At 33.3% G+C, this 13,043-nt stretch overlaps 1 protein-coding gene across 5 annotated transcripts in view; it reads left to right on the top strand.

Annotated features, from left to right (window-relative positions):
* MLLT10 (MLLT10 histone lysine methyltransferase DOT1L cofactor) overlaps positions 1-13,043 on the top strand; it is a 204,070-nt gene that overhangs the window by 83,236 nt on the left and 107,791 nt on the right. For all 5 annotated transcript variants that reach the window (XR_016039189.1, XR_016039188.1, XM_088844148.1 and 2 more), the window contains exons 6-8: positions 2,224-2,327; positions 4,657-4,750; positions 6,654-6,749. Coding sequence is in view for 3 of the 5 variants with exons in the window: in XM_088844148.1 (XP_088700274.1) it covers positions 2,224-2,327; positions 4,657-4,750; positions 6,654-6,749 (294 nt within the window). In the remaining 2 variants the exon portion in view is untranslated. The remainder of the gene's footprint in view (positions 1-2,223; positions 2,328-4,656; positions 4,751-6,653; positions 6,750-13,043) is intronic.

Genomic DNA, 13,043 nt, shown 5'->3' with positions numbered 1-13,043 from the left:
GGTCCTGGCAGGAGGGAAGGGTGTAAGTAGCCCAGTTTGTCCCTCCTAGCATGTAGCTTCCATTCTGCAAGCAAGCTGATAGAACACTGGGAATCTTGGCCTATTGTTAGGGTTGGGAGTCTGTGAGTAGGAGCTATCAGGATGAATAGTGGTACGAGAGTCACTGGAGACCTGACCCTCCTTGGATAAAACTCTAGTGTTGGATAGGGGAGAGCGGGAGCCCTCGCCTTCTTGACAGCACTACCCAGAAAGGAACTGCCATACAGGGAGCTATGGGGGTGAGGGTGGTAATGGGGACAGATCATGGCTCAAGTGCCACAGATGCTCACTATTCTTCATGAGATTTAGTGGACTGTCTTCGATAAAATACTGTTTGCTGGATGCCATTAGGACAGTTTTCAGAGACTTTTTAAGTTGATATACAGTATTATATAGGTACAGATATACAGTATAGTAGCATAATTTTTAAAGGTTATATTCCATTATAGTTACTATAAAATATTAGTTATCGTCCCTGTGTTGTACTGTATATCCTTGTAGCTCATTCTAGATGGCACAATGATAAAGCATCTGCCTGCCAGTGCTGGAGACGTGAGAGATGTCGATTTGATACCTGGGTTGGGAAGATCCCTTGAAGCAGGAAATGGCAACCCACTTTATTATTCTTGCCTGGAAAATTCCATGGTTAGAGGAGTCTGGTGGGCTACAATCCATGTGGTTGTAAAGAGTCGGACATGACTGAGCATACATGCACTCAGGTGCAGCTTATTCTGTACAGAGACTTAAAGTGGTTCTTTTTCACCTATTACATATTTAATTCACTGAGGAGAGGATCCCTGGACCTCTTCACTCTGCTATTCCATATGTCTGAAAGGCCTAACTCCTTAAAAGTAATATCTGCCATAATTTTTAGTTTTATTGAATGGTCAAATGATGGTGTCTTCTCACTGTCAGCTGTTTTGGAAATTACTGAGATATTCTTTGAGGTCTGTTTGCATATTGACTCTGAGTTTTTCCATTTAAAATATTACTGTTTCAACCTGCTTTGTACTTTTCTTTTAAAAATTTAATTGATCATTTATAGGCTAAAATATTTATGTTAAATTATTCCACTATAATTGTTTGATACTGCCTTCTGGTAATGTGAACAGTTAAGAGATGCTCTTATGATTTTTAGTGTGTCTAGGTTAGTTTTGTTGTAATTTGGGTTTTTCCTTTTTAGACATACAAAGTTATTTTTGTAATTCAGTTCTGTCTCTATTCTTTCAGCAGAGGAGTTGAAATTCATTTACCTCCTTGTCTAAATATTAGGCTTTTGGAAACTGTTCTTGTGAATATTATTGAATGGTGTAATTTAGGACCACAGTGCATTGTGGGAGAAACTTCCCCAAGTTAAAAAAGAGATGTGGTCCTATTGAAATTGACTAGGTTATACATTATTCAGATTGGTTTATTTTTAGAATTGTATCATCTGATTATATGTAGTTAGGCATTAATTTTTTGTATACTTAGTCAGTTGATAATTTTATTTATTATATACTTGTAGATTGCCATTTTTATAATTTAGCCTTTCATTATCAGCTATTTTCACCTGAGAAAAAGGACCAGGTAGATGTCAAAGCTGCTGGGAGTGTTCATTGGCCAGTAGCTCTTGGGGGCACCTTTGATCTCCTAAAAGTGTTTCCTCCCAGACCTAGTATGTCAGGTTAGCAGGGCTGATTGATATCTCATGTGGAAGGGATTCTTGTGAACAGTTGGAATGACCTAAACTTTGCTCATTCATTAAGGACTGTCCTTCACCCATTGAGTCCCACCTCCTTATATCCAATCCCTTTCTGTATGCTCACTTCCAGCAGAAAAGAAAGACAAACCTCATTTTACATTTTTGTTACAGGAATCAGTTAAATAGTGGATTTAATACCGAGGTGGCATAAGCTAAATTCTTCACCCTGGCCTCAGTGCCTGTAAGGATTCCTCCTAGCTTGTGGGATTTTTGAGCCTAGGAAACTGTGCCTTGTGAAATCCTACGAGGACTATTTATGTCCGTATTGATGTTTTCATGTTTGTATTGCTTGTAAAATAGATATAAATAGAAAAAAATAGATTTATATTTTGGAGTAGATTAGTTAGTAAACCTGATTTTGAGTTGTAAAAATAACTATAAAATCCATATCTATATAAAGCACTTGTAAGGTTTTTCTTTTTTTTTTTCTTTACCCTAAGACTTGCTACATTTGTGATGAACAAGGAAGAGAAAGCAAAGCAGCCACTGGTGCTTGCATGACATGTAATAAACATGGATGTCGACAAGCTTTCCACGTAACATGGTAAGTATGTTTTTGTCATTTTACAGAACTGAAATTGGGAATACCTTGTAAGTTAAAGACTTAGGTACCCAAATATTACTTAAACTAAATTTTGTTGGTATAGTTTCTATGTTTATATTTACTTACTGTAATAAAAATAATTCTAATAACGGAGTGTATTTACCAGAGTGAATTTCCAGTAAGTAACCCTGGTTCTAGTGTCTTATTCAGTTTTATTTTGTCTAAGATATTTCTGTTGTTTACCTACCCTTTGATTTGTTATTAGGATTACAAGAGTTGATATAGATAAACTTAGTGCAGTGCCTGAAAGAATTTAGTGAATGATAGTAAGAATTTAGTAATGAGTAGTAAGCAACCCACTCCACTGTTCTTGCCTGGAGAATTCCAGGGATGGCGGAGCCTGGTGGGCTGCCGTCTATGGGGTCGCATAGAGTCGGACACGACTGAAGTGACCTAGCAGCAGCAGCAGTAAGAATTAGTAGTAAGAATTTAGTGAGTGATAGTGTTTTCTTCACTGCCTGTATTTCAAGAAGGGAAAAAAAGCTATCACTATCATTCTCTGTATTATAGTGGCTATTCCTTAGAAAGTTTCTTAAATTTTTAAATGACCTTCTATTTTTATTTTGTTCATGCTTGCTTTTATTTTTGTCCATGTACATATTCGTTGCATGATTTTAATAGCAGTTTAAATGAAACATTGTTTTCTGATAATTTCTTTCACAAAAAAATTTTGATTAGATGATAGAAATATAGTCCATAGCAGGATGGAAACGACTACATTATATCCTATCAGATATTGGTATTTAATTAACATTTCACAGATTTTCAGACACTTTGTTTCCAAATTGTTTTGTAATATATGCTTACTGTAAGGAACATTTTGTGCATTTAACAAACATAAATTTAACTTCCTTACAATACTAATTAATGATAATAACTGTCATGTATTGAGTATTTGGGTTTCCCTGGTGGCTCAGGCGGCAGAGAATTCTGCCTGCAGTGCAGGAGACCCGTGTTTGATCCCTGGGTTGGGAAGATACTCTGGAGAAGGAAATGGCAACCCACTCCAGTATTCTGCCTGGAGAATTCCATGGACAGTGGAGCCTGGCAGGTACAGTCCGTGGGGTCACAAAGAGTTGGGCATGACTGAGTTACTAATACACATTGAGTATTTAATATGAAATGGGCAGTTCTTTTTTAATACAAATATCTATTTATTTGACTGCGCCTGGTGTTAGTTGCAACATACAGAATCTTTAGTTGTGACATGGAAACACTTAGTTGTGGAATGTGGGTTCTAGATCTAGTTCCCTAATCAGAGACTTAAGAGAATAGACTGGTGGTTGCTAAGGGGGAGTGGGATGGGAGAGGGTAGGATTGAGTTTGGGACTAGTAGTTGTAGATTCAGACTAATAAATATGGGATGGATAAACAACAAGGTCCTACTGTTAGAGCACAGGGAACTGCATTCAGTATCCTGTGATAAACTATAGTGGAAAAGAATATGAAAGTGTGTGTATGTATGTATAACAGTCACTTTGCTGTACAGCAGTAATTAACACAACATTGTAATTCAACTATACCCTCAGTAAAAAATAAATTTAAAAGTTTCCTTAATATTGTACTTAATTTTCCAAAGATGATAGACCTTTTTTGTCTGTGAGATACATACTGGTACTATAATTTTGGAATGTTGAAAGTGGAAGGTCAAACTGACAATATGATGGTTATAAACATTAACACTTCATTTAAAAAAATATTATTGTAGCTTTAGGTTTTAATTTCATTTCTTCCCTTGTTTTTGACTAGAAAACACAGCTTCTGTTTTTCTTACCTACTCTAGTATGTTATGACTTGAAGCATTTTACTTCTAACAATATAATCTGCGTTCTTGGGTGAATACCATCACATGTCATGTAAGCCCTTTAGATACCTGGCCTTTTCTAATTGTACCTGTGATACAGATTGGAAAGTCAAATGAAGTGTTACGTTTGGAGTGGTGAGGATATCTTTCAAGAAGTTTAATGTCTATTTGGTGACTTAAAGCATGCAAAAATATCTATCCTTACTAGAGATGGATAAAAAGTTTATTTTAAACCATGTATATAGCTTTAAAAATATAGCAGTCAAAAGATGGGGTGGAATGTTCTTAGTCTCAGCTAGAATAAAGCCTTTTATTTTCCCCTTTTCTCTTACGAGATACCTGTGTGCTTGGAATTGAATTTTAAGTTTTATGTATATACACATACACATGAAGTGTTTGTATATAATACACACATGTATATACTATGGTTTACATTTTGTTGATATATTTGGCTTTTATTTTCAGTGCTCAGTTTGCCGGACTGCTTTGTGAAGAAGAAGGTAATGGTGCAGATAACGTCCAATATTGTGGCTACTGTAAATACCATTTTAGTAAGCTGGTAAGAATCTGTCTTGAATTTAATTTACGATTATAATGATTAGCTTTGAATTGAGTCTTTCTAAGGCATCCCTTTTTGGGGGGTTGCTTTTGCTCCAGATTGAGTTTTCTTAGTGTGTTGTTTGTTGGAAATTAAAAGCTGTAGTAGTTTTAGATTTTGCTTTGCTTGAGTTCATTTACAAAGGTGACTGTTCTAAAATATACTACTTCAGAGTATATATTAATAGTTAATAGTAAATGTTGGTATACATTTAGTAGAAAATAAAAATGTGTAAAGAACTCTTTATAATTTACCACTGTTTTCAGTTAATTTAATTCTTGACATTTGATTATGTAATTTGTGATTCCCTGTCACTTTGTTTCACATCTTTTTGCTTTATACTATCACTGGTTTTGTTACTTGTTTTCATTTTTATTTGCTTGGAGGATAGTAACACTGAAACAAGGCTCTTTTTTTAGCTTCTTCATTAAAGGTCTTGAGAAAGAAATATTTAAATACAACTTTGGGAATATTTTAGATTTGATTAGTCTTTACTGTCACATAGTAGCATGGATAAGTTAGTACTATTTGATTAATCATTGTATATTTTGTGTCTATGTTCCTTTGAAGGATCAGTATTTCTTTAATTCCCAGTTGTCTGTTTCTCAGTCTTTAGTTGATACCAGGTTTGTATACTGAAAATTGAAGGCTTCTTTGTTTTTCTTTAGTGTCTTCTTATTTTTTATTGTTGCTTTTCTTCCTGTGAATAGGGCTGTTTATTTTTAGAAAAGGAACTCTTTTTCATGAAATGAGCAGCTTATGACTCCAGTATTCTGGCTCTTGCATATAAAATATTGAGAGTGTATATATATTATTTGATATTGAAGATACCAAATAACATATACTTATTGATTTATTTTTTTAATGACTGTCAAAGAATGTCAAAGTCTTCTAGGAGAAATTTTGAGATAGTAAAATGGAAAATTTACTTTAGGATATTAAAAGCATATTGGAATCTTCATTTTCTAAATCAGAGATGATATAGTAAAATATAGAAATAATGAAAATGGGTTTTGGAATTTGTGCAAATAGAATTTTTTCATTGTTATTAATGTGCTGTTATCCTATTTGGTGACTGGGAAAAAGTCTGTTTAATAATTTAGTAAGATTGTATGAGCTCTATGTTTGCAAGGAATTTGATCATCTTTTATAGTCATTTTTATCTAGTTTAAACTAATTAGTTATGGTACCACCAAGTTTTAACACCTGAAATAATTCTCACTGTCATACTTTGTTATGAATCTGTGTAAGTCTTTTAAACAGAAATCTGTGTTACTTTTAGTATTGCTTTCAAAATGCTTGAGTCTAATGCTGACATTTCCTTCTTTTTTCCCTCTATATGAACTGCAGAGACAAATTTTTAGAAAATAGTATGCCTTAATACTGAAAGTGTGAGATTAAAATGCTTCTTATTTTTCTGCATAAAGTAACCCTTAAAATTTTTTCTTTTCTTCTGGTCTTGGCATCCTTCTTCAATATGGTGTTCTCTATTTTTTGGTGAAATATCTTATATATTTTAAAGCAGACATTGAAAACTATAGTTGATCTCTGTAATGAAGTTGTTTTGTAATAAAATGGCAAATAAGCCACTGCTTATATGAACATATTGTCTGTTTTCACAAATTTTAATAACTGTACAAAAATATGGCATTAATATTAGATTTAGGGTTATATTTTCCTTTATAAAGAAATAGATAATATATGGATGGTGTTGAATTGGATTATGTAGTTTGAAATAGCCTTTTTTTTTTTTCCTTCAGTGGACATTTTTAAATATTTCACACTTGAATTGGTTTTAACCAGACATAAAAGATTTCAAACTTTATATACATATACCTATATGTATATATATTTTCTCTTTTAGAAAAAGAGCAAACGGGGATCTAATAGGTCATATGATCAAAGTTTAAGTGATTCTTCCTCTCACTCTCAGGATAAACATCATGAGAAAGAGAAAAAAGTAAGTGGATTTGTTGTTGCTAAATATGTAGCACATCTATTTGATAGATTTTTTTTTCTTTTTTAGATAAAATTAAGTTCTTGATAGCTGAGTGAAAACATTGAAGTACTGAAAACTTTTGACTGTGTATTAAGTCAAAAAGTAGGTTTAAAATAGTATGCCATATTTGTGAATATGGTCATGCCCATTTCAACTGAAAATTTGAAATAGTAAAAACTTGATTGAAGGCATGAGAGCAATTTCTTGCATGTGTTACTCTGGTTATCTGTTGAAATCTTTGATTAACTTTAGCAGTAATGGTTTATTGCTAGGTATTATTAACTCATTTCACATGTGAGAAAGAATCTCATCAGCCTTTTCCCTTGTAGTATAGAATGGTTTTGAAGTTCTATATATTCTTGACTGTCCTCCCCCTGCCCCATGGTGCTAATGGTTTATTATTTTTTTAATCATCAAATGTCATACCATTTATTTGATAATATTTTGTCATTTATTTAAAAGACTAAAAGCGTGCCTAATGCTAATCTGTCTTCTTCTGACTTACCTGTTTTCTGCTTATGTTTTTACTTATTGTAAAGGATATGAGTAATTTTTTAATAAACTAATGATAAGTATTATAGAATCATTCTTAGGACATATTGCCTACATAGGAAAAGGATACAACTGTGAATTGTTTTCAACGAAGTGAAGAACTTCTTCAATTAGAAGAGAATTACTTTTAAACAGTTGGTGTAAACTATTTGGAAACATTTCTGCAGATTGTGCTAAAAACTGAATTGCTTAACAATCTCATGTTTGTAAATAGTTAGGATTGGGAGTGTAATTAAAATGCTCATGTTATTAAAAACAAATTTGTTTTAGGTGTATAGCAAAGTGATAATCATATATATATATGAATTAACAAAAGCAGTTCCCGTCTTTTGATGGGGTGCTCATGGTTTATAACATAAATGGCATTATTTGAGAGGGATAACTTAGGTATGGCATTGGGTTTTTTTCTTTTTGCAGCTTGAGGCAGTTGTAAAATAACTTAATGTAACTTTTTACAACTGTGTATTCTATAGTATTTTTTCATTTGGTAAAATTTAAACTGTTAATGTTTTTGGCATTGTGCTTTGTACCATTATTAAATAAAAATTTAAAAACAAATTTGAATTTAGTTAGAATTTGTTTCCTTTTTGAAGGTGAATATTTTGAAAGCTTAATTTCTTTTTGTTTGGAATTTAATTTTCCAGTTGTTAGTGAATAATAACTTCATATTCTCCTTCAGAACATTTGTTAGGTTTATATATTTTTGGTAGATCTTAGGTAGCAAGTACACATTCATTTTGAGTTCTTTAACAAGGTAGTTTTGTGATAGTGACAGTAGGGTTTGATTTTATTGTCTATTATTATCTGCATTGCTGATGGAAAAATGGCCGATTTAGTTTTAAAGCAGGTTTTGTCACAAGCATCATGAAATTTTAAGCTTTTAAATCGTGAATGAGGAGGTCTTAGATAGGGCTTATTATAAATTGTGAAGAGGAAGGTCTTACTAATGATGGTCTTATGGTCTGCCATTTCATGAGCATTATCTTCTTTAAAGAAGTATTTGCTGTATGACCACATTTATCTTGATATATGCCCTGTCATGTTATTTATAGAGCATAGTTATTAAATATAGTACAGTGTTTCATCAATATAGTATGGATGACTACATTTATTTATCTTCTTTCTCTCTAGGAATGAATTAAAGTTTTCATGTTATGAGTTTTTGAAATTGTTGGATAGTAGATTAGAAAACAATGTATTTAGTCAAACTTGTTTAGCATTAAATTCTAGCAGTTATTTTCATTAGTATGTAAATACTATTTGAAGTTTACTTTTAGGACATACGAGTTTAGTACAGTTTGATTTTGTTGTCAGACTTAAAAGTGACTTGTACTTTTTATTTTCTAATAATTTGAGATTTCCTGATAATCTGTAAAGACTGTGAGATTATTATTGTTAGACTTGTTTTCTTGCCTTGGGAATATTTGAGAAGCAACTTTTTTATTATGGTATCTTGATGTTGTGATAATATATTAATAGTTCTAGAAATCGGATGTTATAGGCTCTATTTCTTTTCATCCCTCCTTACCTCTTTTAAGATTTTAACATCTAGTAGGGTTGTCTTGAAAATAGGCATATCATGTTATAAAATGTTTTCACAGGTAGTACTTATTATCTATTTAGATTTTAGTATTATAAAATACTGTATATTATGAACTGAATTTTGGTGATATTGTTCATAAGATATGTTAGAATCATATTCCCTGTGAGTTCTTTTATCAGCGTTCATTCTTGCACATGTTTGTTGTTATATTTGTGTTGATAAAGAGTAATACGAAATATTGTATTATCCAACTCACTTATTTTCAAATGAAATCAATTTATGTTAACTTGTAATATATAATTGTAAGAAAATTCAAAAAATACTTAAGCCTTTGCTTTTCAGAGAATTTCTGTGTGGACCAAGGTGTATTACTACTGGTTATTAACGGAAATGCCAGCAAGGAAAGAGGAGAAGTTACTGGTGAAATTCATCTTTGAATAAGGGACAGTTTCTATAAAAATTTTAAAATCGGCATATATAGTTTTAAAATAGGTGTTTGAAATTAATTAAAACCTATGTTTAGTATAGAAGAGGCTTAATTCAATCATGAAACAATTTGGATCATGAATTATTGTTTATGAAGACTGTCTTCCCATTAATGTTAGTTGGTGTTCATTGTGAAGTAGAATTTTTGTTAGGCCTAGCATTTTTGTGTTTACAGAAGCACTGCTGAAGAGTCAGGTGTGGGTGAGAGTTAGGGAATGAAAAGATGTATCAGATTTGGAGAAATGTGGCTGTATTGTGAGGCTCCCAGCTTCAGAAAGGATTTTTTTTTTTTTTCCTGAAGACTAAGTTGGAGGTCATCGATTTGGATTCAGTGGTTATTTATTGCATTGAGATCATCTGTACCAGTTCATTTGATCCTCACTTTATCCTCCTCCCACTCATCAATGCTAATTTATAATGTATTAGTAGTATAGAAGTAGGCTTCAGTACTTTACATCCATATTACCATTAGTGATAGTGTATCTTATGGAAATATACTCAGTTCCAACTAGGTATGACAGAAATCCAACTGTCCCCTATTCAGAGGGATTTATCTCCTGTCCTGTATTCCACCCTCTTGTAGAATTTTCTAATCTACCAGAAAATTACTAGAGCTAATCAATGAATACAGTAAAGTTGCAGGATATAAAATCAACACACAGAAATCCCTTACATTCCTCCTATACACTAATAATTGGAAAATAGAGAAATTAAGGAAACAATTCCATTCACCGTTGCAAAGAAAAGAATAAAATACTTAGGAATATATCTACCTAAAGAAACAAAAGACCTATATATAGAAAACTATAAAACATTGGTGAAATAAATCAGAGAGGACACTAATAGATGGAGAAATATACTGTGTTCATGGATTGGAAGAATAAATATTGTGAAAATGAATATATTACCTAAAGTAATTTATAAGTTCAGTGCAATCCCTATCAAGCTACCAACGGTGTTTTTCACAGCTAGAACAAATAATTTCACAATTTGTATGGAAATACAAAAAACCTCGAATAGCCAAAGCAGTCTTGAGAAAGAAGAATGAAACTGGGGGAATCAACCTGCGGGACTTCAGGCTCTACTACAAAGCCACAGTCATCAAGACAGTATGGTACTGGCATAAAGTCAGAAATATAGATCAATGGAACAAAATAGAAAGCCCAGAGATAAATCCATGCACCTATGGACACCTTATCTTTGACAAGGGAGGCAAGAATATTCAATGGAGAAAAGACAATCTCTTTAACAAGTGGTGCTGGGAAAACTGGTCAACCACTTGTAAAAGAATGAAACTAGAACACTCCCTAACACCATACACAAAAATAAACTCAGAATGGATTAAAGATCTAAATGTAAGACCAGAAATTATAATATGTTCCTAGAGGAGAACATAGGCAAAACACTCTCCGAAATAAATCACAGCAGGATCTTCCATGACCCACCTCCCAGAATATTGGAAATAAAAGCAAAAATAAACAAATGGGACCTAATTAAAATCAAAAGATTCTGCACAGCAAAGGAAACTCTAAGCAAGGTGAAAAGACAGCCTTCAGAATGGGAGAAAATAATAGCAAGTGAAGCAACTGATAAAGGATTAATCTCCAAAATATACAAGCAACTCCTGCAGCTTAATTCCAGAAAAATAAATGACCCAATCCACCCTCTTACTTGCCCTTGGTTCCATTCTGTTATTAATAACTGGCAACAGATAAACGAGTTACTGCTAGAATAAGTACTGTTAGGGTGTCATGGGAGGTTGCAGGAGATGGGCTTTTTGATCGGTGTTTTGTGAGCCTCAGGGAACTGACCGGACTTCCCGTTTGTTTAGGACTTTTCGTCTCTTTGAAGAGTACTGGGCTACTTCTGTGTTCCTTAAAGGAGGAGTAAAACTATCCCTCTTTTTTTTTTGTAAAGAGTAAAACTCTTAATCACAGAGTTGTCATTACTTTTCTTTGGTTTTTTTTTTTTTTAATTTTCAGCTTTGAGAGTTACCTAGCACCTCCTCCTGTCTTTGTACTTCCCTTTAGAAATCTTTTGCTCACATTAAAGTTTTAAGCTTCTACGTGTACAGAGAGTTAAGAGAGGCCAGGGATTTTCAGGAACAGTATTTAGAATATTTGGAATGTGTGTGGTAGAGCTGAAGAGTGACAGGAGATGTGACTAATTAAGAAGGGGCCATTCAATGAGGAGTTTTCTAAGTAATGCTAGTTTTATCTTTAAATGTTGGGCAGCCAGTTAGAAGGATTAACATTTTTTTTCCCCCAAATGTTTAATTTTACAGTAGCTTAAGAATTTTGAGAAGAGTTGCAAAAATACTACACATTATTTCTCTATGCCATTCACCCAGACTCTCAAGATGTTAACATTTCATCCCGTCAGCCTTTTCTTGTCCTCCCTTCTCCTCCCCTGCCTTTTCTTTCTCTCTCACTTTCTGTGTGTAGTCTGTTTTCCCCTGAACTTTTAGACAGTAAATTATGAATATAATGCTGTTAGTGTAAGTACTTTATAGTTTTAATAAAAAGAGAAATTTCCTACATGATTGCAGTACAAAGTCAGTAAATTAACATTATTGCAGAACTATTGGATCTTCAGATCCTGGTTGGATGTCCTCCATGCTAAAGGAGGGAAACTTGTTTTCAGGTTCACAATCCCGTCCAGGATCACACATTGCATTCAGTTGTTCTAGTCTCTTTTTTTTTCCCCCCAGTCTGGAATATTTCCTCATTCTTTCTTTGTCTTTCATAACATCAGACATTGTTTCAGCTTCTCCCAGATCTCAACAATGGATTATACAGCCACACCGTTAGCTTTGCTCTCATACAGGCATTTTCTGAAATAGCCTAGATTTTATGTTTGTTTGGAAGCTAGTACTTAAGTATTGATTGCTGTTTGGGAAGACTGACATTTTAAAAACCAGAAAGTATTGGTTCCTTTTTGTCAGTGGTCTTCGCAATTTAGTTTTTCTCTATACTACTTTTTACTGTAAATAGTAAAAAGACTACACTTTTAACATATTACCTAGAAAAATGTCCTTACTTAAATCATACATTAAGTCCATTTTCTCTTTTTCATGTTACCAAGGGCACCAGTGTTCCTAAACTTTGTTACTATATAACTAGGACCCCCTTTTCCTCTACTTTTCAGTTACATTAATGTTTTTTCTCCTTTAGCTCTCCTTAGCAGCCCCCTGAAAGACTGAGCATAGTCTCTTCCATGTTCATTAGGCTTTCACTCATCATTTCCTGAAAGTCTTTCCAGCTCTTGCCCACTAATTCCTCAAAACTCCTACATTTTTAGTTTTTCTTGCTGCTGTTGTTATGGTAGTATCCTGTGCATGTAACAAAAATGTATATCAGTTACCAGTTGCAACATAATGAACTACCCCGAAATGTAGTGACTTAAAATTATAATATTTATTATTTCGTAGTTTCTTTGAGTTAGAAATTTAGCTCAGGGTCTCATCAGATTGTAGTCAAGATGTTGGCAGGAATACGGTCATTTGAAGGCTTGACAAAGGCTGATAGATATGCTTCCAAGATGACGTATTAACATGGCCAGTAAGTTGGTGCTGGCTGAGCAAGAACCCTAGTTTCTTGCTGCATGACCTCTCTGTAGGACTGTTTGAGTGTTCTTATAATATGGCACCTAGCTTTTCGTCAAGTGAGCTAACT

This window comes from Moschus berezovskii, chromosome 15, assembly GCF_049115385.1.
Source record: "Moschus berezovskii isolate FMDL1 chromosome 15, NW_MosBer_1.0, whole genome shotgun sequence".
NCBI lineage: Eukaryota > Metazoa > Chordata > Mammalia > Artiodactyla > Moschidae > Moschus > Moschus berezovskii.
The sequence above is the reverse complement of the archived record's forward strand: the minus strand, read 5'-3'. Positions and strand labels throughout refer to the sequence as shown.